General features: G+C 53.3%; 8 protein-coding genes across 8 annotated transcripts; 3 read left to right on the top strand and 5 right to left on the bottom strand.

The window, feature by feature from the left end:
* Positions 1-162: 162 nt before the first annotated feature.
* BDP55DRAFT_699126 (Alpha/Beta hydrolase protein) lies at positions 163-2,278 on the bottom strand (the record flags this gene model as incomplete). Its single annotated transcript, XM_060577858.1, has 8 exons — positions 163-296; positions 357-580; positions 643-925; positions 1,079-1,249; positions 1,312-1,427; positions 1,494-1,549; positions 1,617-1,907; positions 2,021-2,278. The coding sequence occupies 8 exons, from the start codon at positions 2,276-2,278 to the stop codon at positions 163-165; spliced, it is 1,533 nt and encodes a 510-aa protein (XP_060422001.1).
* Positions 2,279-3,501: 1,223 nt separating this feature from the next.
* On the top strand, positions 3,502-6,556 carry BDP55DRAFT_735088 (family 31 glycosyl hydrolase; the record flags this gene model as incomplete). The annotated part of the gene is made up of 2 exons (XM_060580282.1): positions 3,502-3,586; positions 3,696-6,556. 2 exons carry the CDS (start codon positions 3,502-3,504, stop codon positions 6,554-6,556), a joined length of 2,946 nt encoding a protein of 981 aa, XP_060422000.1.
* Positions 6,557-7,462: 906 nt separating this feature from the next.
* Positions 7,463-9,226, bottom strand: BDP55DRAFT_638933 (uncharacterized protein; the record flags this gene model as incomplete). Its single annotated transcript, XM_060573175.1, has 1 exon — positions 7,463-9,226. One exon carries the CDS (start codon positions 9,224-9,226, stop codon positions 7,463-7,465), a length of 1,764 nt encoding a protein of 587 aa, XP_060421999.1.
* Positions 9,227-9,866: 640 nt separating this feature from the next.
* Positions 9,867-11,488, bottom strand: BDP55DRAFT_442772 (chaperonin 10-like protein). Its single transcript, XM_060567610.1, has 6 exons — positions 11,228-11,488; positions 10,997-11,131; positions 10,908-10,935; positions 10,663-10,847; positions 10,223-10,596; positions 9,867-10,123 (listed from the first exon to the last, which is right to left on the bottom strand). Exons 1-6 carry the CDS (start codon positions 11,388-11,390, stop codon positions 9,908-9,910), a joined length of 1,101 nt encoding a protein of 366 aa, XP_060421998.1. The 5' UTR covers positions 11,391-11,488; the 3' UTR covers positions 9,867-9,907.
* A 282-nt stretch (positions 11,489-11,770) lies between these two features.
* Positions 11,771-12,090, bottom strand: BDP55DRAFT_686341 (uncharacterized protein). Its single transcript, XM_060576511.1, has one exon. It carries the CDS (start codon positions 12,042-12,044, stop codon positions 11,829-11,831), a length of 216 nt encoding a protein of 71 aa, XP_060421997.1. The 5' UTR covers positions 12,045-12,090; the 3' UTR covers positions 11,771-11,828.
* Positions 12,091-13,208: 1,118 nt separating this feature from the next.
* BDP55DRAFT_762082 (aminotransferase) lies at positions 13,209-14,545 on the bottom strand (the record flags this gene model as incomplete). Its single annotated transcript, XM_060580886.1, has 5 exons — positions 13,209-13,397; positions 13,464-13,951; positions 13,974-14,061; positions 14,165-14,368; positions 14,405-14,545. The coding sequence occupies 5 exons, from the start codon at positions 14,543-14,545 to the stop codon at positions 13,209-13,211; spliced, it is 1,110 nt and encodes a 369-aa protein (XP_060421996.1).
* A 750-nt stretch (positions 14,546-15,295) lies between these two features.
* On the top strand, positions 15,296-19,143 carry BDP55DRAFT_774136 (uncharacterized protein). The gene is made up of 5 exons (XM_060581201.1): positions 15,296-15,690; positions 15,755-16,037; positions 16,151-16,631; positions 16,709-17,034; positions 17,122-19,143. The coding sequence occupies exons 1-5, from the start codon at positions 15,572-15,574 to the stop codon at positions 19,021-19,023; spliced, it is 3,111 nt and encodes a 1,036-aa protein (XP_060421995.1). The 5' UTR covers positions 15,296-15,571; the 3' UTR covers positions 19,024-19,143.
* Positions 19,144-22,673: 3,530 nt separating this feature from the next.
* On the top strand, positions 22,674-23,318 carry BDP55DRAFT_686332 (uncharacterized protein). The gene has a single exon (XM_060576510.1). The coding sequence runs from the start codon at positions 22,772-22,774 to the stop codon at positions 23,186-23,188; it is 417 nt and encodes a 138-aa protein (XP_060421994.1). The 5' UTR covers positions 22,674-22,771; the 3' UTR covers positions 23,189-23,318.
* The last annotated feature ends 1,217 nt before the right edge of the window (positions 23,319-24,535 follow it).

Below are 24,535 nucleotides of genomic sequence, written 5' to 3'. Positions count from 1 at the left end.
ACGAATCAGGTACCTATGTTCTGTCTCATTGCATCTCAGATAATCCCTTAACGGGCACCACAGGCCCCGCGCGAAATTACTGGCTATCTGAAGTATACTGCGGGTCCCGTTCGCTCATCCTGGTCCCAGTATTTCGGTCTGTCACTGCCACTTCACCTGACATCAGAAGAGACCCGACAGAAAACTGATTTCCTGCTCACGTGTATCGTCGTCCTCAACATGACTAGAGACGTTTCCAGTGAAGACGAAATTCTTTTTGGACTCGTTGTACAATGGCCAGTTTGTCCCGTTGACTACTATGCTTAACGTCAATAGCCATCCAATGCTAACGAGGCTCTTTGGACTATTGAACTCACCGGTTCCATTGCTATTCGGGTCACCCGTTGCAACAAAGTTAGCCCATGCCGTTGCCATGATTGAAGCCAGGTCAGAGAACGATTGAGGCTTGTCAAGCAAAGGCCAGACGTCGTAGTCGTCTCTGCTCTGGTCGTTGAAGACGAAGAATATCTCTTTCGCATGGGTTGCGCCAATGTAGCGAGGTAAACCGCTGACGATGACGTCCCATCGATACTTGTAGAGACTGTGTGCCAATTGCGTCAGCAAGTAACCAGCGATCCAATGCACCAGTACAGGTGTACTTACGGCACGTTGTAGGCCGCCCACATCTGAGCCGTGTAACGAGTCGGTGCAATGATGTTAGAGTCGCCCGCGAGTGTGACAGCCCTCTTGTACTGATAACCGAGTTCAGCGCCGAGGTCGCCGGAATACGTGGCTAGAGCTTGGTCGGCTGCATTTTGAGGGTATAATTCAAACAGCCGACTTGCCACCGTCTCATTAGCCTTGAGCGACACAATGTAGTCACTGAACTGCTCATCCGTGTCGATCTTGGATGTGGGATAGAACGTGGCATTGTCAAAGTTGTTGCCTGGCAGAAAGGCAGATCCTTCATCTGTGTTGTGGCCGATGATGTATGGAACCTTGACAAAGTTGCCCTTGGCCAATTGCGCTCCTGGGGCATCGGCAACGAAATCACCGTCGAACACTTGAAGCTGTCAGCCCAAGTCTGATACAAACACACGAATACGCTTATCTAGACCGTAAGAAGCCCCTGAAGTGGCTGTCGAGTTGATCACGGCGTTCAAAACATCGATTGGGACGTTCCTTAGACAATCAAGCGTATCTGTCGTATTACATCCTGTATCGGCTGTAATATTCTCATAGACTTCGTCCCACTTTGCAACATCGAGGACTAGAGCTGGTTAGTCCACCGGTTTCGGCTCAAGATGTTTGCCCTGGGGAAGCCAGACTTACACGGCGAGAATGGCGAGAAGCCCGCAGGAGCTCCTGACTGAGATATTGCACCTCTGAACAGTCCGTCATCGCGCCCGTTGTATGCCAAAAGTTGAGCACCGACAGAACCTGCACCCCTATAAACAACAAATCATTTATTTGTTATTCTCAAAGAGTCACTGTGTGAAGTGAAAAGAACATACGCGCTGTTACCAAATATCGTTACTTTTGTAGGATCTCCCCCAAAAGCAGCAATGTTCTCTAGTGAAGAGTTAGCTGTCGATGCTCTAACCAGGTGCTTTCAGTGGCTACAACTTTCCTTGTACCCAGTGAAGTGCCAATCTCTGATCCCTAAAGCCAAGGTTTGCGGCTCCAGCAGCGACAAGTTCTGATCCTCCTAGGAACCCAAAGGCAGAAAGGCGATAGTTAAAACTGACACCAATAATGGGCTTCTCTGCTGTGACGGAGTCGCGAATGATTGACGAGAAGTTCAGCCGGGGATCAGCACTGCCACCTTGGAAGTAGCCGCCTCCATAGATGTACACGGCGACCGGTAGTGATTGGTCTGTGTAGTTGGAGGGGCGAACGACATTGATGCTCAGGCAGTCCTCGGAGACCTTGAAGCCAAGCGCCGCGAGCCTGTTGTTGTCATTCTAGGAACGGTGGATTTAGCTCCCATGCAGGACGTCCATCCAGCGCAGAAATAGAAAGTTGGCCCGCTTTGACTTACACCGTAGCCGTAGCAAATATTGCCGAATTGAGTTGCATCTCTCGATCCAGTCCAGGAGGTATTCAATGAAGCTGGTGGCGAGAAACGAAGGTGACCCTGAACAGGAGGCTGCGCGAACGGCATGCCGAGGAAATAGTCTTGATTGAGTAAAGGCAGATGAATGCCAGTGTAAGAGCCATTTCTGGTTTGGACTTGCGGTGCCTTTTGACAGAGGGCACCGGAAACCACAGAAAGTAACAAGACTAGTAGGTGGACCATGGTTACTGAAATGAAGTTGATGCCCAACTATTACCACTTGGGATTATCGTGGGATCTTGCTTCTCTTTTTATCACTTTTACTCATGCAGCGTGAGCAGAATATCATACTTCTTCGCCATCATTGTCCAGAATCCCGTCACGACTCTTGACTCGTAACCCTGTCTTGATGACTGTTTCTTGGCTATTTCCGTGTCGCTTAAAGCAAAAAAATGCTGGATCTCCTTCTGAATTGAGGGACTTGCAGGCGGCTCTGATTCTTTCTGGTGATAGATCATGTTACTGACCGAGCAAGCCTTTCCGGGGCATCCGTTTTTTGCCGCAGTACCCGGCAGTTGTTCTCGGAATCGGATTGAGCGTTGTCTTGATGGTCGTCAAGATATGCAAAGGAATCGTCAAGGACCGAGCCAACCCGGCTTTGAGAGCTCCACACATCATCGCATTTATGACCGGGCCGGGACGGGGCGGATTCTGAAGATCGAGCTGGCGGCAAGGGACAGTAACCAAAAGGTGATTCGGCATATTACAACCCAAGACAATATATTTCGAGCACGATTCAAGATAATATAAGGACGGACAATCATGGACGGTCTCTGGCGCTGGACGACATCACAGGTCATGCTCTCGCGTGCTTGCCTAACCACACTATTGCACAGTCACGACATGCTTATAATACCGATAGCACGAAAAGTAAAGACGCATACAACACATAATCATGGAGATAGAGAGAAGCCAGTATTAGCTATCTCCCGAAGAAAACGACCGAGTCCTCATCAGGAGTATCATCCGCCAACAATGCATGTGGTCTGGAAAATCGAAAGTTGTCTGCTCCCATGGCGGGGTAGATTTAATTAGTGGGATATATGCAACTATCAAACTTCTAATATCTGATTAAACATTTGCTGTCCGACAGACCCCTGTCTCCCGCAGCTCGACTACTCAAGCGACCCGCGCTAAGCCCAAAGTGTAGCTAGTCAAGGGGACAGCTGTTGAACTCAGGCCGTCTCACCTTCACAAGTACCTTCCACCCAAACGTCACCAATTCCTCCCACCCAACCCGATCCAAAAGGTACCATAACCACCATAAAAATCGCGACGCGAGAGCACCACAAAGAATCGCCTTCTTTTTTGCTCTCACTCCCATGTTCGCTTCTTGATTCCAAAGTTTCTTCTAGCAGTTCCTTCAATTCTTTCGGACGAACAAACAATCGCCACACCCCTCCGCCATGGGGACCATCGGCAAGTCGTCCTACAAATGGACGACCTTCTTTGGTCTACTGGCGGCACTTAGCTGCATGATCCAGCCCGCAGGTATGGCATCCCGTGACGCAATGACCTTCCTTCTACCTTTTTTGTGTCGGATTCACGTCACATGGTTCCTCCATTGATAGTCCTAGTGATACTGACAACGGAATCGCAGTCATGGTTAAGGAAAATGACTTCAAGAAGTGCCACCAGTCCGGCTTCTGCAAGCGCAATCGCGAGTATGCCGATAACGCCGTCTCCCAGTCCTCGACCTGGGCCGCCCCCTACAACATTATCCCCGACTCTGCCACCCTCAAGGATGGCCAACTTCAGGCTGTCATCCTCAAGACCATCAACGATGCCCAGGAAACCGTCCGCCTCCCCATCACCGTCTCCTTCCTCGAATCCGGCACCGCTCGCGTAACTGTTGACGAAGAGAAGCGCCAAAAGGGAGAAATCGAGCTGAGAAATAACAGCCCTGCCCGCAAGGAGCGCTACAACGAGGCCGAGAAGCATGTCATTGTCGGTGGCCTGAACCTCGACAAGGAGGCCAAAGTCGCCTACCAGGACAAGGACCAGATTACCGTTCAGTACGGCCCCTCCTCAAAGTTCGAGGCTGTCGTCAAGTTTTCGCCCTTCAGCGTCGACTTCAAGCGGGATGGCTCTTCCCACATCAAGCTGAACGACCGCGGTCTGCTCAACATGGAGCACTGGCGCCCCAAGGTCGAGCAGCCTGCTGAGGAGAAGAAGGAAGGCGACGAGAACGCCGAGGTCGCTGAGAAGGCCGAATCTGTCGAAGTCAAGAAGGAGGACGAGAGCACCTGGTGGGACGAGACTTTCGGCGGCAATACTGACTCCAAGCCCCGTGGCCCCGAGAGTGTCGCCCTTGACATCTCATTCGTCGGATACGATCACGTTTTCGGAATCCCTGAGCATGCTGGTCCCCTGTCTCTGAAGGAGACCCGTGGCGGTGATGGCAAGTATTCTGAGCCCTACAGACTCTACAACTCCGATGTCTTCGAATACGTTCTCGACAGCCCCATGACCCTCTATGGAGCGATTCCTCTCATGCAGGCGCACCGCAAGGATTCCACCGTCGGTGTCTTCTGGCTCAACGGCGCCGAGACCTGGATCGATATCACCAAGGAGAAGAGCTCATCCAACCCCTTGGCTCTTGGTGTTGGCTCCAAGACCAACACAAAGACCCACTGGATCTCGGAGGCCGGCATCCTCGACGTTTTCGTCTTCTTGGGCCCGACACCCAAGGACATTTCCAAGACCTATGGCGAGCTCACCGGCACCACCGCCATGCCCCAGGAGTTCTCCCTTGGCTACCACCAGTGCCGTTGGAACTACATTTCCGATGATGATGTCAAGGATGTTGACCGCAAGTTTGATAAGTTCAAGATTCCGTACGACGTCATTTGGCTCGATATTGAGTACACCGATGGCAAGAAATACTTCACCTGGGACGCCGACATGTTCAAGGACCCCATCGGCATGGGCAAGGCTCTCGACGAGCACGGGAGAAACCTCGTGGTCATCATCGATCCCCATATTAAGAACGAGGGGAAGTACGATATCACCGAGCAAATGAATGCCAAGGGCCTGGCCGTCTTGAACAAGGAGGGCAAGCCTTTCGAGGGTTGGTGCTGGCCTGGTTCCTCTCACTGGGTCGATTGTTTCAACCCCAAGGCCGTCGAGTGGTGGACTGGTCTCTTCGACTACGCCGCTTTCAAGGGCACCATGGAGAACACATTTATCTGGAACGACATGAATGAGCCCTCTGTGTTTAATGGACCCGAGGTCACCATGCCCAAGGACAACATTCACCACGGAAACTGGGAGCACCGTGATGTGCACAACATCAACGGCATGACCTTCCACAACGCCACCTTCGAGGCTCTCCTCACTCGCAAGAAGGGCGAGCTCCGCAGACCCTTCGTCCTCACCCGCTCCTTCTACGCTGGCTCTCAACGTCTCGGTGCCATGTGGACCGGAGACAATCAGGCCTCGTGGGAGCACCTTGGCGCTGCCGTTCCCATGATTCTCAACCAGGGCATTTCCGGATTCCCCTTTGCTGGCGCTGACGTTGGAGGCTTCTTCGGTAACCCCGAGCCTGAGCTGATGGCACGCTGGTACCAGGGCGGGGCTTTCTACCCCTTCTTCCGTGGTCACGCTCACATTGATGCCCGTCGCCGCGAGCCCTACATGCTTGCGGAACCGTTCAGAGGTATCCTCACTGCCGCCATCCGCCTTCGCTACAGCTTGATGCCGTCATGGTACACTGCCTTCTTCCACGCCCATCGCGACGGCAGCCCGATTGTTCGCCCCATGTTCTGGACCCACCCCACGGAGGAGTCTGGCTTTGCCATTGATGATCAGCTGTTCGTTGGATCGACTGGTCTCCTCCACAAGCCCGTTGTCGAGAAGGACAAGGAGTCTGTCGATATCTATATCCCCGATGACGAAGTGTACTACGACTACTTCACCTACGAGAAGCTCGCGACCAAGAAGGGCCAGTACCTCGCCAGGGACGTTGCTCTCGACCAGGTCGCGCTTCTGATGCGTGGTGGCCATATTTTCCCGCGCCGTGACCGCCCCCGCCGTTCGGCCAAGCTCATGCGCTTCGACGACTACACCCTGGTCATGAGTGTTGGCAATGATGGCCAGGCCGAGGGTGAGCTGTACGTCGACGATGGAGACTCCTTCGACTTTGAGAAGGGTCAGTACATCTACCGCAAGTTCAAGCTTGACGGCAAGACCATTGCATCCTCCGACGCTGAGGGCCGTGACTCGAAGTCCGTCAAGGCGGGCTCTTGGCTCAAGGCCATGAAGGAGGTCTATGTCGATAAAATCATCGTTGTCGGCGCTACCAACCAGCTCAACAAGAAGGAGGTCACTGTCACGTCAGAGGGCAAGAGCTGGACTGTCCCTGTTCAGTACCATACTGCTGAGAAGGGCCGCGCCGCCTACGCTGTGGTAGGCAGAGTTGCTGCCCGTGTTGGAGAAGACTTCAGCATCGCGTTGGCTTAGGACCGTCCAAGGATACGAGTTCACCGTCCAAGGATGAAGAAGCATCCTTGAGTTGGTGCAACTGCTCTCACGTGCTTCGTCGTTGAATCCTTCGACTGTGATATCTGGAACGGCAGAACACGACGGTCAGGAAATCTGAAAACGATGGAGACGTCTGAGCGGTGAAGCACACTAAGAATAGAGATAGTGAGCTCCACAGATCGCCACAAGGATTGACGATCGCGAGGCTTAGCAAGTCATCAGAGCGCTCCATTAGAGAGAGAATTGACGAACATGTTCATAAAGATTGCCAATTGCTCAACTTGAGCATAAAGTTCTCGCCCCTCCATGATTCTATGTGATTTCGGTTAGCTAATCTAGAACTGGGTCGACAGCGCGGGAGAGTACCGGTGCAACGTTTGTCGGGGGTCTTCCGCTAGATGGGGCAGACTCCGTGGAGCCTCATTCCCAAGTTTCCGCTCGAGTCTCGAGACCTCCGTCCCTCCACCCCAGAATTTCTGCCTTCCGCATCGACAAGGTCCGCGATAGCGTGAGGCGAGGTCTAGGACTTCAGGGCTAGGCTTCTAGCCCCGGAACTCCACATACCTAAGGGAGCTTGTTAAGCTTCAACCAAGAACACAGCCTCGCTCGCTTGCGCCGGTCTTCATTTCCCTTGTGGATTTCGGGGATACAGGATATTTGGAGAGCGGTTGACCTCCGAACGAGTGGGTTTCTTCGATGAAGAGGCTGATCTTGATGGAAGCATTGGTCCAAGACCAGTTTACGAAGGACACGAGCGCCTTTCATCATTCCAGAGACCTTGTGGTTCTGCATGTACTGTAGATTGATTATCAGGCAATCAGCCGCAAATCGATAATGGAAGGAGTGCGAATATTTGAACTGTTTGGGTGTAGTCTACGCGAACATTTACAAGCACAGCTGGCCTCCTCGCTGGAAGATTTGCTTGAGACGACTCTTGCGCAGCTTGGCTCCAGTCATAAAGACCTCCTCATTTGTCTTTGGCGAGCCCAAATCATCCGGCGAGAGCAAAGGTGCGCAATGCTTCCACCACTGCTCAACCTTTTCGTCGGACGGGAGGTTGCTAACTTCGCCGCTAATGGGCGCACCGACAGTGATATCGGAAATGGGAAACGTCTCGCTCTCGTCCGTGAGGGGCTGGATGGACTGCCAGTTGCGGAAGAAGTTCTTTGGGTCCCACTTTGTCTTGATCCTTTGCAGGCGGGGGTAGTTGTTCCCGTAGTACGCCTCCTGCCAGTTGCGCACGGTGCCGTCAATGTAGTTGATATACGCCGCCTTTTGCTCGATTGCGTGGGGCAAGAGTTCTTTCTTGCACCTGGCGACAAATTTCATGATGTCGTCGGCCTTGCTCTTGTCTGTCCACTGTACCTTGATAGTGGTTACGTAGTGCCCCTTCCGCCATGGGAAGGGGGTCGCATCCGGCGCGACGGCTTCGGTCCTGGCGCCGATATGGTCCCAGAGAATGTGGCACTTGGGATCATTGACCAAGTTCTCGGCCGTGGCGTCTACCACGTGGAGTGCCTCCTCGATGAGCCTCGAGATTTTAGTAGTGACTTCGTCCGTGATGGCGCCCTCGGCGAAGATGAAGGACGCATGGTGGTGGTAGACTTGGCTCTTTGGGTCCCAGCCCTCGGCCTGATGCACCCAGTCGGTCCAGGCCATCTCCTTGAGGGTGTTGACGGCGGGTTCAAAGGCGAGCAAAGGCTCCAACGCCTTTTGAGCCTTTTCCATGCCGCCATTGTAGATCACGGTCATACCGCCTGTCTGTTGTTTGTTCTTGGTATGAGACCATAGCGCGTCGATGGTCAGCTCGGCTGGGCACTTGTTGGTATTGAAGACGTTCATCATCTTCTCAAAGTCTTCTTTTTGCTGTGGGAGATTCCACTGGAGCTGGCCGCAGACAACTTTGCCCTCATCATCCCTGAGTTTGTGCATCCTGCTCGTCAAGCTGACCGTAACTCCAAAGTTGCCACCGCCGCCGCCTGCCAATGCCCAAAAGAGCTCCCGCTTCTCTTCGTCTTTATCCTCCCGGGACACCGTGATGACCTCGCCCTTCCAGGTGACGACAGTCATCTCAAGAAGGTTATCGCAGCCCAGGCCGTAGCTTCGCGAAAAGGGGCTGAGGCCCGCGCCGAGTGTAAAGCCGCTGACGCCGACGGTCGGGCACTGGCCGCCGATGACGATGTTGCGCTTGTCTTTGAGGTACTTGTAGTAGACGTCCTTCCAGACGAGGCCGCCGTCCATGCGGATAAGCATCTTGTCGTAGTCGATATGGCACGTGTTCATGAGGCTGAGGTCGAGGACAATGCCGCCCAGGTTCAGGCAGTAGCCCATGTACGAGTGGCCTCCGTTCTTGACGGTTAGGCGTAGGTCATTTTCGCGGGCGAAGTCGATGGTGGAGACGACATCGTTTGTGGACTTTGCCTGGACTACTACGACTGGGGTCGTGAGCCTGTAGTTGAGATTGCCGATGAACACTTGAGGGTTTTGTCTTCTCAGTATAGAACCGCCGATATGGTTTGCGGGTGTGGAATCGCGTGACGCGGGAAAAGCGGTTGATCCATCACTTACCGGCCTTTCATACTGAGGTGTTCCTGGTTCGAGCACTTGCGCGGGGGTGAGTGTCTGCTTGAGGATATCGATGTCGACCATGGTCGCAGTCAGAAGTTTGCTTGGTGATAAAAAGTTAATGGAATGAGAGTGTTTGGCCAATAAATTATAACTGTCCCCTACACCCGAGATGTTGATAGGATCCGAGTTCGACAGTAACAGAGCTCGAAGCCCGTTTTTATAGTACTTCGTAGACGTTGGCTTGTACTTTTTCGTTCAAGTTCCAGTATATGTATGATACCCATGTATCTTCCTCCCAAGCTCTCAGCCACGACTTGCCATTTGCTGATAGTGAGACAGCACTACTGATTTGTACACGCATCCAGACTCTGGAGGGGATTCAACCTGGCTGACCGATCACTTCAGCCAGCCGCATTGTAATTAGAGTAATGCTAATCGTGTATGTTGTCAAGATCGCCCTGCGGAACGGCCCTCACCGGCAGCTCAGCTCTTCCGCAATGTCTTAGGCGGAAGTGCGGGGAAACATCTAGACTGGAGCCATGGGCCGGGGATTGGGTTGGGCACAGTTCAGCTGCGACGCCTCAACGTCCCATCCCATCCGTCACATTATGCTACCATCAGCAGTGTCTTAAGGTTGGAAAAGCCAGAATTTCAGTTGAGCGGTCAACCGAAAATGTATGAAGTCCCAAAGGCTAGAGGATTCTAAATGCCCGGTTCGAGGTGCACCCCCGGATGAAATCGCGCTCTTATTTCTTCACTGCCCTACGCATGCTGTTTTTCAAGCGCCGAATAAACCTCAAAGCACAGCTTCTCTGCGGAGATTTTCCCGTCGCGGTTCAATGCCATTGCTTCCATGACCGGCTGCGGACCCAGCTTGCCCATGATCTTCACAGGGGGTGGCGAGATGGATTTGCTTTGGAGTAAGCTCGGAAGCTGTTCGTAGAGCTCGGCGCTGAGAATATGGCTTGGCATTGAAACCTGCGGATATGAATATGATAAGTCAGCACATCTAGACGGACCTCCAGGGCATCATGACATGACACATCGTGAGTCAATACGGAGCAAGTCAAGACGTACAGGCCAGTTCACTAGTCCGCGATACGTGTGTGCAGTCGGAAACGCGGTGAAGACGAAGACGTCAGTCACTTTGATGTTGCTAGGAACACTATCTGTATTTGCTTTGCCTGGGCGGACCGTACAAAGGACTCCAGGTCTGCCGTTTAGAGCAGCGGCTGCGGTCGCCGAGGAGATTGTGTTACCGATGGTGTCGAAGACGTGGGATAGCTTCGGCAGTGTGGTCTGGAGGTTCGAGACTACGTCAACATCGTTGTAATCGAAAACATAGGTAGCTCCTGCATTTTTGACGTAGTCAAAGTTGCGTGGGCTGCAGGTGGTGGCTACGGAGTACCCATGGAGCTTGGCTAGTTGTATGGCAAAGTATCCCACGACGGCTATATTGGGTTCTTGTCAGCAGTCTGGCAGAGTCAAGTGGAATGATAGATCGTTGCGAATCTTACAGCTGCCGCCCCAGATGAGCACGGGAGGCTTGGTGGTAAATACATCTCGCGACAGGCCGAGGCAATCCTCGGAGAACAGCGCAAGGTACGCAGTATTTGCGGCGAGCGGAATGGCGCAGGCCTTGAGACTCTCGATGGTGCTCGGAACTGTGAACGAGATGCGTTCGTCTGCGATGCAATAGGACCTATGTGGTTCAGAAAGTTAGAAGGGACACTGCTTGAAGTAGACGTGATTTATTACTCACGAGTACGCCCCAACACCCTTGATCTCTCCTATGGAGTGTAAGTCCAAGGTCAGTATGGCAGAGTCTGTGAGAATCCTAGAATGACTCACCACCCCAAACTAACGCGGCAATTCGATCACCAACTTGTAATTTGCTCACATTTGGGTGGGCTCTCGTCACTGTACCGACAAAGTCACAGCCTAGAACAGCACCATCTCCAAATGCATCGACATCGAACGCAAGTCCTGTTTGGGAATCAGCAAGCTAGAACTCTGAACACTGTGCCGGAGTCAGAGCCGACTGAATTGAGGGGTTTGGGTATCATAGTCTGCATGGCATACTGTCTGTGGGATTGAATGCTGCCCATTCGACGGCGACGTAGACTTGGTGAGGTTGCAGCTCCGGTAGAGGGACGTTTTCCACAACCAGCTGTCGGTTCTGTTGAACGACGGCAATGGCGTTTGTGGGCGTTGCGCGCTCATCGGCCTGGTCTGCGGCATTCATATGGTAAGAGGGAAAGCTTGTCGAAAAGTTACAGATGAATTTACAGGCGAAGTTGACGGTGGAAGGCAGGTGAAGTTAAAACTTCGGACTGACTGCTATGCACTTGTGCACATTGCTCTCCGTCCGACATTTACCCCTCTTACTCACTGTTCCCCACCAATTGACCAACGGCTCTTCTTCCGTCCTACTCGAGAGCCATCCGATAGTGGCATTTGAACTAGCCCCGAGGTTTGACAGCTCATAGGTGTAGCGACGCGCCTTGCCAACCTGATTTCGGTAATAGGCGCGGAGATCTCCGATACTACCAAGTTCTCCCCAAGCGTTCCCCTCAGGAAACCTCTCCAGCTCGGCCTTCATGTCGCGACCGAAACGCTTCGCAACTTCCACCACCAGCTGGCGCTCCGTATCAGAGTGGGCAGTAGCATCTCTGGTTATGCCTTAAGTACTTCCTGGTACATACGTAGTCGTGTACGATATGTGGTTGATAATCTCGCGTGAGCTCGCCCCCGTAAACCGTCTCAGGGAGTACGGCGTCACGGCTCTTAACCCCGGGATGTCTCCGAGTATCCGAGCCAGCGTAACACAGATGAGGCCATGATGTAGGTTCGTCACACTCACACTTATGTCTCTGCAGGTCTTTATGACTCGAGACATCTCGTCGTGGGTAAGAGTGATAAGCCGTATGCGGGATTGAAAGTCCTCGACAGAGGGTAGAGAGACAACACTGCCACCCCACACGTCTTGGTCTTCATCTTCCAACTCTTGAGTATGAGATGGCCCTGGTACCAGGAAGTCGATGGTATAGTCTACCAGGTGAGGAGCGGGCCAGTCGCCTGGCAGGATTACGGGCCAGTCAGTCAGTTGACTTTCTCCAGGTGCAGTTGACAGGTTCTTCATCAAGCTTGTGTGGAAGGCGAGTCCACTCAGACCATCGGCAATTGCGTGATGAGCAACAAATGCCACATGAATCATTGTCTGGTCGGTTCCAATCTTAGTAGATTCTTCCGGCTGGAGAATAGGATACCTGTGGAGAAGGATGATGGCTCTCTAGGCAGGTCTATCGGGTACCCAAGTGTCAGAATGGGCACTATCGAGTGCTTGATGAAATTGCATTTCTGGGTAATGCCCAGTTTCGTGTGTGTTCGTCTCAAGAAAAGTTGCGACATGATCCTTTTGAATGGATTGGAGTTGTTCGAGGACTGGCAGTGAGCTGCCTTCGTGATTGACCAGACCGTAAGAGAGACCTGAATGAGAGAGAATAGTGGCCTGGAGGCTATTCTCGATTCGAGTCCGAAGGAACTCCACTGAGGATGAATCACCAAATAAAGATACCCGGTAGCGTGCTGCGACGCAAACCGATCGATAGTGCCCAAGTTCATGGCGCACAGCATAGTATGCGCCCAGAAGGCCTATGGTGATTGGGCATTAGTTTCGACGCCGCGGACTCTGGATTATTCACCATCGCGGGAAGAGAACTATACCGAGAGGGAAATTGTTCCTATTCATGAGTATCAAGAATGGGTACAGGCCTATCATATGATAGACGTATGAATGCTCACAGAGGTTTCGGGGTGGTTGCATGTTTGCATGTTACAAGGGCAGCAGACGCCGGTACTTATACGTAAAATCGGGCGTACTCAACCCTAGATGGTCCTTCTTATCGCTGCTAAAGGTGGCGAGAAATCTTTGCGGGCCTAATGCAAGTAGAGAAGAGTGCGTGATGAGACAAAGATAACATCAAAAGGTCAATAAGCAGGGACTTTGATAGCGGAATCTTATATTGTACCCCTCATTACAATCTTATGCGCTATGAGATAGCTACTGAGATGCATTCTCCAAACCCTCATCAATGACTACTCGCCATTCATGATCCTCCTCGCCGTATTGTATCCCCCTAAGCCATCCCTTGATAGCAGAGGCATAACATTTCGTGTTTTGCTCGTCAACATCAGGCATCAGGAGATCACGGCCTAGGAAATGAATCAAAAAGACCGCCGTAATGAAGAACTAGACGTAAGAAATATCAGAATCTGAATCCACAGAGCCCTTTGTATTTGTGGGAAAAGCACTCACAACAGTCCCAGACACGAACGTCTCGAGGAGCCGGCCGTCCTCTATCAGCTCATGCATCGTAAAGTTCCTCTCTACAATCCCTAACTCATCAGACAACCTTGACCGAAACAACTCCAAAACAGACCGCTTAGTGACTCCATCCAATATCAAGTTCTCCGTAAGCGGCGCTTTGAGGAGCTCTGTCCGGTTCGTCGCCGCGTTCCTAATAACGGCAAAGAAGTTGCTGGCCCCGGCTTCCGTGATCAGACAATCGGGTCCAAAAATCCATAGAATTTGGTCAAAGCCCAAGCTGAGAGCTTGTCCATGGGCTCGAAAGGTCGTGCCGTAGTTGGCTCCGACTTTGGCATACCCAAATCCTCCCGGCCAGGCTCGGATGGTGTCCCCGGCGGAAACACAAAGTCGCGGACCGAGCCTCGAACGAATGATGCCCGGAGGAGTCTCGGTGGAGAAGTCTGGCCAGGGGAACATGATGATGTAGAGTGTTGCCTCTGCGGGGAGTTAGTTGGACACCGATTTGCTCGTCGGTTCCGACTAGGGAAGGCCGAATGTATAGGAATCGACCGGCGGCTTCTTTGGGAAGCCATCCTGTGTTACACATCTTAGTAAGACGCATAACGCGAATTTTCTTCTTTGAGGCACTGCTAATGGAAAGCGATCTTCCTTGGGGCGTCCACGCGCACGAGTTACTTGATCAACTCAACCAGCGCACCCTCATCGAACGACGGCAAAGCTGCGCGCTGGGCACTGGAAACCAACCTCTTGGCGTTACAGTCTGGCCTGAAGAGCCTCAGCTTGCCATTAAAGCCACGATAGACTTTCATGCCCTCGAAGCATTGTGTGGCATAGTTGAGACAAGATGCAGCCGGCGAGATGGACAGGTTGCCAAAGGGCCGGATCAAGGGTGCCTCTCAGCCGCCCTCGACTGTCCATTGGCAGGTGACGATGTGGTCGGAGCACATGTTTTGCGCCCATAACTCTTTGGAGCCATGTTGGGGGATCGGACGCTCATTTGAGGATCTGACCAGAGAAATCTTAGATGCATCCAATTGCTTGGGCGTGGGACTCTGCGATTGGAGCGACATGTTGAACAGAGGAAGAACCGTAATCGTACACACCTTACACCACTACGAGTGGCCATCTCGGTATCCCACCCAAGGAAGGCCATGACATATCCCAACGGTCACAAGTCGATATGACATGATGCTTTAAGCTCCAACCCACCTGTCGTTGCCGTAGGGCGTACTTGGCATCTGCATCCCGATTGCGCATGAAACACCCGAGTCTAAGTTGAAGAGAGGTGAGCCGTGATAGAAAACCGCAATAAGGAAACAACGACGCTTAGATAAACTAGTCAGCTGAAAACTTCCAAGTGACTAACCAAAGGTCGAAGAGATCCAGAAGCGCGGGTTCGGATACCGCCGTCCGCGGGACCTTGAACCCGCGTTTTCGCATTCGTATACTCCGCACCGCCGTGCCATCGCCGGTCCTTGCAGGGATGATCTCGGTCTTTTACGACGAGCTTTAGCCTCTTTAGCTGGTGGTGACTGCCGGTATGTAGTACGGAAGAAGCATCCATAGTTCAACTACACCATAAAGCTGACGATGGTGCCCTGCGACTCTGCCTGTAGTACCGGCAGATTGGTTGCATGATGGAGCAATTTCACTGCCCCGTAATGTCGTCACCCGTAGAGCGTCAGCCAGGTCAACCCTCAAGACTCTCACTCACCAAGCTCATTTCTCTCATACTGTACGGACCATCTCGACAAACACCCGATGCTGTACTCGTATCAGCCGCCATGAATTCAAACACTCGATCTCGGGGAAGCCGAGGTACAGGGTCTTGTGAACGACTGTAGGGTAATTCGCTCCAGAGATTTGATCTACAACGGTAGATCCACCTCGTGAAGAACATCTCATAGCCACGGATCCTCTATGATGACCAGTATGGTCCGTTGGGGAAGTACTTCCGACGAGGGCAAATACACGATCCAAGATCCGCGCTTTCGGTTGATGACATGCATCTAAAAACGAAGCTGAAGCCCCCTCGACGTTGGTAGTAGACAATAATCGACGCTTCCACAGACCTTTTCTTCCTCCAAGAAGACATCATGCGCGGCTTAGAAACCTTCACCGCGCTCGCCGCGGCAGTGGCAACGGTATCTCAAGCCTACAGCCTCGAAAACTTCGCCTCCCCTCCAAACACCTACCGCCCAAAGTTCAGATACTGGTGAGTTTACTTACTCTACTCAACTCCCTGAAGTCCTCAGCACTAACTCGCCGTCCTACCCAAGGCTCCCCGATGCCGAGGTCGATATTGAAGCAGTCACCCGTGACGTGGCCGAGATAGCCTCCGTCGGCGCAGGCGGTCTCGAATTCCTCCCTTACTACCAATTCCACTCTCCCTCAGCGAACTGGTCCGACTATGGTTATGGTACAGACGCCTCTCGCGCTGTGTTCCGCGCGGCGATGGAAGCGGCCGAGCAGAATGACCTCCTTTTTGACTTTGCCATTGGTGCGAATCAGGGACAGGGTGTACCCTCGGAGCCGGAGAGTGTTGGGCTTGCGTTGGAGTTGGTGAGTGTCGCTTTTTGCTATTTCTCCCATCCGTTTTTGGCCAAGTTTACTCTCAATTCCTCGTGAGACTTCATGGCATATGGGAATCAATATGGCTGACACCACTCCATTAGGCATACGTGAATGTCACAGTCGCCCCAGGACACCCCTTCAACGGAACCCTCCCCCTCTCAACCCAGCCCGCGAGCCCCTCCCTCCACCTCTTCATGCACCCATGCGAAGAATTCGGCCAGCAGAACCTCTCTTTCGTCCTAGCTGTGGAAGAAACGCTGGCATCCAACGCTTCATCCACCGCCGTCAAACTCGGCCGCGTCATCGACATTACAGCCTCAGTAGACCCATCCACGAGATCCGTCTCATGGACGTCTCCGGAAGACTCACAGAACACCTGGCGGATAATGGCTTGGTACACTCGTTACACCAACCAACGCTCCATCGACGCTGCGGCCGATGCTACAACATGGGTGCAGAACGGATCCTGGGTCACCGACCACTTCAGTGCCGCGGGGGCAAAGAAGCTGACGGGCTTCTTTGACGACTATATCGTGCCTGAAGAGCAGGATAGAGAAATCCTCGCTCGTGTGGGGAAATATGGTATGTACAACATCCAAACGAAGAGACCAACCTTTTCATCATTTCTAGAAGCCAATGCTAACATCCCAACCTTCAAGCCTGGGAAGACAGCATGGAAATGGACACAGCTTTATATTGGACACACAATTTCGCCGACGCGTTCCGCGAACAACGAGGCTACGACATCGCAACATGCCTCCCCTTCCTCATTCAACGCGAGAACTACTGGGCAGCGCAGAACCTCCCCTACGGCGAATCCTTCCTCTCGCACAATAACAGCACCCTAGTCTCGCGCTGCAACGATGACTACCGCCTCACTCTCCAACATGGATACGAGGAATACATCCGCGCAACCTCGGAATGGGCTCACGAACGGGGACTACAATACTCCAACCAGCCAGCCTACAACCTCCCCTTGAACATGGTTCGTTCACGCCTTCCATCCCGCCACGCACACACATCTTTCACCCCCCTCGAGAACCATCTCAGCTAACTTACACCCAACCAACAGCTCGACTCTATCCCCCTCGTCTCCGCCCCTGAAGGCGAATCCCTAGGCTTCAACGACTCCCCCTCCCTCTACCGCCACCTCTCCGGCCCAGCCCATATGACCCGCAACCCCGTCGTCTCCTCCGAAGCCGGCGCCGTCAGCGGCGCAAGCTACACCCAAACCATCCCGGACCTCCTCCGTACCGTCCGCCGCGGTCTCGCGGGCGGGGTGAGCATGAATGTCTTTCACGGATACGCTTATTCTGGCGCATACGCCCAGACGACGTGGCCCGGGTATACCGTCTTTTCGTACACGTTTACCGATATGTGGGGACCGCGGATGCCGTCGTGGAGGAGTCAACGCAGCGAGAAGGGCTCCGGTGATGGGTTCATGGCTGATGCGATGGCGTACGTCGCGCGAAATCAGTTTATAAGTCAGATTGGTACCGCGAGGGTAGATCTCGCATTCTACCAGTACGCAGCGCCCTTCGCCAAACTCATCTATGAGAGCGACAACCTCGAGAAGCTGGGCTTCACGTACGATTACCTCGGCCCCGCCAGCTTCTCCTCGCCGAACGCCGTCGTCAGCAAAGATGGTGTCCTCGCGCCGGATGGAGCGGCGTATAAAGCTCTCGTCTTCGCCAACCAGACAAAGTTGACGCCGGAGATGGCGGCGCAAACGAAGGCGTTCGCGGAAGCAGGGCTAGCAATTATCGTTGTCGGAAGCGCGGATTTCCAGAGTGTTGGTGCCCATGGAGTTGATACTGTCCCGGAGATTATGGCAACGGTCCTTGAGATGGAGGGCGTGAGGATGCTTGCGTCCGCGGAGGAGTTACCTGCCACGCTCGCTGCCCTTGATATCCGGCCTCGAGTTGAGTTTTCGGGAGAGAGTGATGCTGAGAAGTGGTATTCGTTCTCGCGAAGCACTGAGGACGCCGAGGTAGTGTTCTTGTACAATGACGGCGGAAACTCCACGACGAATAATGTCAGCTTTCTCGGTATGGCAGACAGAACTCCCTACGTTCTCGACGCCTGGACGGGCTCGGCATCACCGCTTCTACAGTACACAGTCGAGGAGAACAACATCATCGTGCCCATGACACTCGCCGCGAACCAGACCACCATCCTCGCTTTCTCCAACCAAACTTCATCCGCAGATGATGATCACAACAAATCCATCCTGCCTCGTCCGCCAAGCACCCACGTAACATTCACCTCCGGCGCCCTCTCAGCACTCCTCTACACCAAGACCCAAGACCCCAACACAAACACCACGACCAACAACACCCGCATCACAGCATACCTCACCCCCGGCACCACAACACTAACCCTCGCCACGGGCCAAACCCTCACCTTCACCGCCTCTCAGCTCCCAGGAGCAACGGTCCTCGACGCATGGAACATCACAGTCAACGACTGGCGCAGCGGAACCGACTCTTTCTCGATGGAAACCGCAATCACCCCGTACCGGTTCCTCGACAGCCCGCTAGCGTCGTGGAAGGAACTAGATCCCGTCAATCTGGGTAACACAAGCGGTACGGCAGAGTACGAGACCACATTCCGGACGCTTCCACAATCTACCACGGAACAGCGGTTAGGAGCCCGTCTTCATTTAGGCGCCATCACCGACGCAACGATGCTATGGGTCAACGGCGAGAGAGTGATCTTCGACGTGTACAGTTCGCCTGACGTCGTGGTGGACATCACGAATTACCTCAACCCCGCGGGCGCCGCCAATGTAGTAAAGGTAGAAGTTGCTTCGACGCTGTATAACCGCGTGAGAGCGGAGCAGGACAACGTCATGACGTTTGGAGTCGCTGCTTCCGTGGCAGGTGCGAGTTACTTCGACGCCAACCCGGCCAAGGAGAATGGACTTAGAGGACCTGTGTCGATTCAATGGGTTGAGGCTGTCGACGTACTTTGAAGCGGTGTCGTTACAATTTTGAGTATACACAGCGTGGTGCTGGTTTGTGTTTTCAAGTTGATGTCTTCGCTCTAAGGAACATCCCACATTCACAAGCTAACTGTAAGTTTTACCTTCTTGTATAATATAATTTAATTATAAATTACCGTTGCCAGCAATTGCAGGCATGTCGTAGTCGACATATAACTATCGCTGAACTGGAACTATGGCCTACATGAAACCCCTACGGATATCTGTAATGTGATGTATCAACATCTTTACGCTGCGTTCGCCTTGTACTTCGTAGTGCATTTGGGGTGAGTCAGAACATAGTTCGAGCTTGCAAGTGTGTGGTCGCGTTGCAGGTCTTGTGATGCCTCGACTACTATGAAATATGCAACAACTCAGGGGCAAAGTTTGATATACGAAAAAGTATGGCAAAGTGCCGTCTCCTCTACCCAAATTGCACGGCAGAAGGAAAGCAAAAGCATGGACGGTATGGACCCGAGACAGCGCCAATATGATTCGCATTAGCGGTCTTCTCGAGAGATAAAGCAAACTCTCTTCATTGGACCCTCTCCTTTCATTCCCGTAATCGCCGCACAGGGCACAGGCATGGTGGTCGCACGTCGTCGAAAATTAGGGGGGCTCAGATTGTGTCGCGCAGGAGCCTTGCATGTGAAGAAACGTCGCTGTCGCGTCGCGGCGACTGTCCTCCGCTCCGGCAGACCGGTGGGCGGGCGGGCGTTGCTTCTCTATGCGCTAGGCGGGCGGCTGCTGGTCCCCGGAAGGGAGCCCTGAAGCGCAAGGTCAGGGCACTTCGTCGGCAAGGGATATTGGATGGATTCTGGGTTGATATGAACGGCCGCGAGTGATAGCACGGGCTGCAGATGGCGTGTTGATTCGTCTAGAACGTTGAGCAATTTGCAGGGCCAAGGAGCGGTCTGGTTCTTCTCAATCTTATTGCGCCTGTTTTAAGCGGCTTCACAATCAAGGGTCTGAGGTCAAGGGCTGGCTGAGATCGCTACGAGAAAAAGCGGACACGAATTGTGGCGGTTGGCGATGCTTGTCACTCTTTTTCCCAGTCGGAGAATCGTGGGTCAAGGGATCTGCTTGCTCTGAGTTGTCCTCCCGGGCTGATGCCGATCACCTCTTTGATGGGAAGGGAATTTTCGGGCGTGTGATAGCTGTTAGGGAGATGCGCACATACGAGCTCGGGGACCAAAAGCTTGAATGTCGAAGCTGACAATCCGTACGAGCAATGCCGTCCGTTGTTGCTAGTATGCGGGAGAGCAAGACGACATGCTAGCAAGTTTTCTGGACGTGTACGGACCCTACGATGGTAGAGCAAATACGGAGTAGGGTATCCGTACTAGAAAACTTCGATTGTTTAATGCCAATCGAGTTTTCGACCGGCCTAGAATTTTTGAATTGTCCTTGGAGCCCATTGATTTACTGGCACAGCCACTGCAGAGTTGCGATGAACTGCGGCTTGCCAACGGATGAATGTGCTTTTCTTTGTGACTGTCACTGCCAAGTGCCAAAAGACGATGAAGAGTCGTGTAGCTATTTCGGGAGCCCAGCACCATCAAATTAGAGAAAACTTTTTCTGTGGCTACAACCACAATGGGTGAAGAGTGTGCTTGGTACCTGCATTCAGCATTCTTTCAGCGGCGAGCGATGTATCACCCGCTACCAATGGAATGGGTGATGGCGGCGGTGGCAAACGGCTTCAGGGCGCATAATAGAAAAGGGACAGGCGGGAAGTCTCAAGAGGGCAAGCCGGAGAGTGACGTGGTGATCATTTCGGGCTGGTTTGCTGTGCGTCGCACTGCATCGGAACCCTTTTGGCACTAAGGCAGCTAGAGACGTGGGAGAAGGAGAGATTTTCAGGAGGGTCGGAATTCCAAGGACGCTAGAAGTCGTTATCGCCGTAATGGTGGTGAGGTGAGATAAGGCATGTCTCAAAGCGTCAAATGATGGTGGTGAGACTGTCAGACTCTTGTTTGTACAGGTAAGTGAGTCTGTTCAGTGCTGAAACGGCTCAAGGTTGGACGACAGCTTGTGAACCGCGGCGAGCAGCACTGGGTGTACTTGCACCTTGGTACTGGAGCATGAATGGTTGGTGAGACCCTCTGTGGGCGCCCTGCATTTGTCGTGTCTGATATTCTGTTGTAACTGCAGTCATCTCTCTCTTGACCCATCTGCGAGTGGTGCATAACTCCATGGTACCATCAATGGAACCGACCGACTGACTTGCTGGCTGTACTCCGTACGGAGTGGGAAGCTTGACAAGATGGCCCTGCGGAGTTCAGACTTGGAGTCCAGAGTCCAGACCGACTCAACGATCCGGGGAGAGAGCAGAAATTCTGAAAGCTCTTCTGGACGTTCTGGAGCCCAGGACATTGCGGACGAGGGGGGTTGCGGCGACGACGCCATGGATGATGGGAAGTGAACGAGGTTGGGCTCCGTGTCTGAAGATTCGGCAAACTGTCGTTCGTGGGCCAAAACCAGCGACGTCGGACAGTGACGGCACCGGGCGTTGGAAACAGTGAGCTTCGAAAGATTCGGGAAACGGTGGGCCGAGCTTGAGGGTTAGGGGCTCAGCGGCCGGGTCCTGAAGTCTTGGCAGGGGGAAAAAAGGGCAAAAGGACCCGTTTTGCCGTCGTCGAATGCGGAACATGGAAGGACCAGGAAAGACGCCGTGTGACGTCAGCCGTGGCGGGTGGGGCCACTTGGCCATGTCGAGAGTGGGGGTCCACCACATTAGACGCAGCGGGAGGAAAGTGCATGTCGCACCTGTACCCGACCGTCGGTCCATTCAAATCGCAATTTGAACGAGAAGGCGCGTGTTTTTGTGTTGGAGACGATACGATGCGAGGAAGGAGCCGACAGTGAGAGGCTTGAGACTGCAAGTGAGAGGAGCCTGAGGAGTCATTCTTTGCGGTCCCCCCAGCTGAATGACCTGAGGCACATTAACCCCTTTCATTGGTAGGCGAATTATGCAGCCCGGAATCCGAGGTGGACTGGTTGGTAGATTGTATGCGTGTTGATGCAACACGGCGGGTGATGGCCACTTTTTGCATCGAAAGCTCGAGTGAGCCATCCGCTGATTAGCCGCTGTAGATACACGCAGGCACGGCAGGATTGCCAGACGAGCACGACAGAATCAGATCAGGGCAAACATCAGAGACTCGAGAGGCTGTTCATGCTGCTGCCAAGACACGCCGGCTCTGCCATGGTTTCCGCTCGTGGGATGGATTTGCGGTAGTCCCTCGTATCGAGACCACCTTGGCCCGGCGTTAGTCTCTTTTCTGTCGCTGGCAGTTGTTCTCCCGCGCTTCGGGCTTCTGTTATTCACCGTCGTCCTAAGGTAGGTAGTTGGTGCCAAGTATCTTGCAAACCTCGAGCGGCAGACGTGTACTAGGTAAGGTTGCCGCTGATGAGAGCATCTGTCGTCACTGGCTGGTGCTGGCACTGGTGACACACTGGTGTCTGGTCTCTTCGGCCCTTTCCACCGTAGATTGGCGACAGGCACGCACTACAGCCATCGGATGCTATTTCTGTTGAGGGCGGCTTGCAGACTAGATAGGTGCTGCTAAAGACCTTACTTAAAGCACTCGGTGGAGGGTATTCGCACGACAGTCAAGCGCAGCAAGGGACGTCGTGCGCGAAAAATGGCGGCCATATGCGTATGTAATGGTGTTTGAGCCCGCCCACCCGTCTTCATGCTCCTCCCCTGGCGTGTAGGTAGGTATGCCGGCATGGCATGGCGATTCGGGCGGCAGCGTGTGTGATCTGCGACTGTCTGTTCGCGGGATCGGGAGAGACGGTTCAGTCGGTTGGTGGCGTCGGTTCGTTGCGACGCAGCGGAGAGCCTCACTATGCGACTGCGTGTCGGTGTCTCAGACGGCGGTCAACACCCGAGCCAGGGATGAGGCGTGCGGATGGACAGGCAATACCGTGGTGGAAAGGCACCAAAAGGATCGCGATGACGGGCGATCGTGGGTTCGACGCAGTGGGGGTCTCCCAGCGGGCTACGCTCTGGTATGGATTCTCAGTCTTTAGTGTATCCGTAGATTCTCTCCATCACCAGCCATCTGCCATTCGAACGGAGTGTTGGAGACAATGTGAAGCTCAGAACAAGACCCAGTGTTGGAATGGGGTTCCGGTGACTCGCGTCTGAAGAGGGAATCTGATTCGCATCGTCTGTTTCCCATGCGCATCAGCGGTGATGAACACCGATGGGGACAGTGACGAAGAGGACAGTCTGTAAATGACAACGATGAAGGCGCTAGCCGCCATTCAGTTTAGAGCTGCCGCGGACCGACGACGAGTATTCGGCGCAAGGGGCGTGATGTGAACGGGTGAAGGCCAAGACCTTGTGGTGCGGTAAATCGATCGATGGGTGACGCTGCTATCCGCAGCTTGCAGTGCACAACAGTGAACACAATGCAGTTGCCGTGCTGCAAGGCACAAAGTTTCGGTCAGAAGCAAAGTGGAAAGCCAATGGAGCTCTGAATTTCTGGATTAATTGCAATGTTGCAGCGAGAAAACTAGACATGGCCTTATCGCCCACTGCGGTGCTTCCGAGTAATCAACTTGACGGAGCAGATATTCAGGGTCCCCCCCTTCCCCCTTTGTGCCTTCTGTCTGCAATTCCTAGCATGCGGCAAGACCCGAGTGGGTGTTGTTGGGAAGGGAGGTAACACTGAACTTCAAAGTTCGGGGACCTTCAGTTCCTGGAATTTGGACTTTAGAAAGAAGGATCATTTATGAGCACTTTAAGAACCACCAAAATCAGTCTTCACTACTATAGTATGAACAAAGCGAGATGGGGAGGCATGAATGGTTTCGATCTCTGGGAAACAGCAGCATCCCAGTGACAGTGGCATTCGGGATTCCAAGGTTTTCAGGTTCACGCCTTCCATCCCCTGCGCGGCTCTCCTGTCAGATAGCACGGACCCGGTTTTGAGCCCAGTGCCAGCCGGCATATCGCTGTCGCATTCGCTGCTACCGCCAATGCCACACCCCACTTTTGCAACTTTGTCCAAGCTCCCAGGAAATGTCACTGGGAAAAGAACAGGAACTGCTCCTTCTTCGGATTTCATTTCAAGGTACGTATCCTCGTCCCTGAAGGAACCTTACCTTACCTTACTCACTGCCAACCCGTCATTCAGATATTAGGTACTTGCACGATACGCCTTGAGAAGCAAACGCAAGACGGACAGCCATAGAGACTGAAGAGCGAGAGCAGTGTCATGACCAGATTGATGGCCCCAACATCAATATCCAGGTCTAAGGCCCACGCCCAGCTAAAAAATGGAGACCCAACTTTTAAATGTTAATGACGAGCAAGCCCCCCCCAAGCAAGATCATCGCGCGTCGCCCCCATTCTTTTTCACTGGGCACCGACGTGGCGCCGCGGGTCGAAGCAGCAGCGATTCACAAGCGCCACCACTGGTCGACATTTGTGAACAAGGCTCGGACATGCATATAGAATTCTGGAGACAATCCTTGGAACTCTTGGGAC

Source organism: Colletotrichum godetiae (assembly GCF_030913485.1).
Source record: "Colletotrichum godetiae strain CBS 193.32 chromosome Unknown BDP55scaffold_99, whole genome shotgun sequence".
NCBI classification, from domain to species: Eukaryota; Fungi; Ascomycota; class Sordariomycetes; order Glomerellales; family Glomerellaceae; genus Colletotrichum; species Colletotrichum godetiae.
The sequence above is the reverse complement of the archived record's forward strand: the minus strand, read 5'-3'. Positions and strand labels throughout refer to the sequence as shown.

Bases quoted from the DNA above. Each gene is read 5' to 3' on its own strand.
- BDP55DRAFT_686341 (XM_060576511.1), bottom strand. From the start codon at position 12,044: ATGTCTCGAGTCATAAAGACCTGCAGAGACATAAGTGTGAGTGTGACG.
- BDP55DRAFT_686332 (XM_060576510.1), top strand. From the start codon at position 22,772: ATGGCGATTCGGGCGGCAGCGTGTGTGATCTGCGACTGTCTGTTCGCG.
- BDP55DRAFT_442772 (XM_060567610.1), bottom strand. From the start codon at position 11,390: ATGAATGCCGCAGACCAGGCCGATGAGCGCGCAACGCCCACAAACGCC. The intron at 11,132-11,227 runs GTATGCCATGCA...ATTCCCAAACAG, and splicing joins AGCATTCAATCCCACAGACA to GACTTGCGTTCGATGTCGAT. The intron at 10,597-10,662 runs GTAAGATTCGCA...AACCCAATATAG, and splicing joins GCTCATCTGGGGCGGCAGCT to CCGTCGTGGGATACTTTGCC.
- BDP55DRAFT_774136 (XM_060581201.1), top strand. From the start codon at position 15,572: ATGCGCGGCTTAGAAACCTTCACCGCGCTCGCCGCGGCAGTGGCAACG. The intron at 15,691-15,754 runs GTGAGTTTACTT...GTCCTACCCAAG, and splicing joins CGCCCAAAGTTCAGATACTG to GCTCCCCGATGCCGAGGTCG. The intron at 17,035-17,121 runs GTTCGTTCACGC...CCCAACCAACAG, and splicing joins ACAACCTCCCCTTGAACATG to CTCGACTCTATCCCCCTCGT.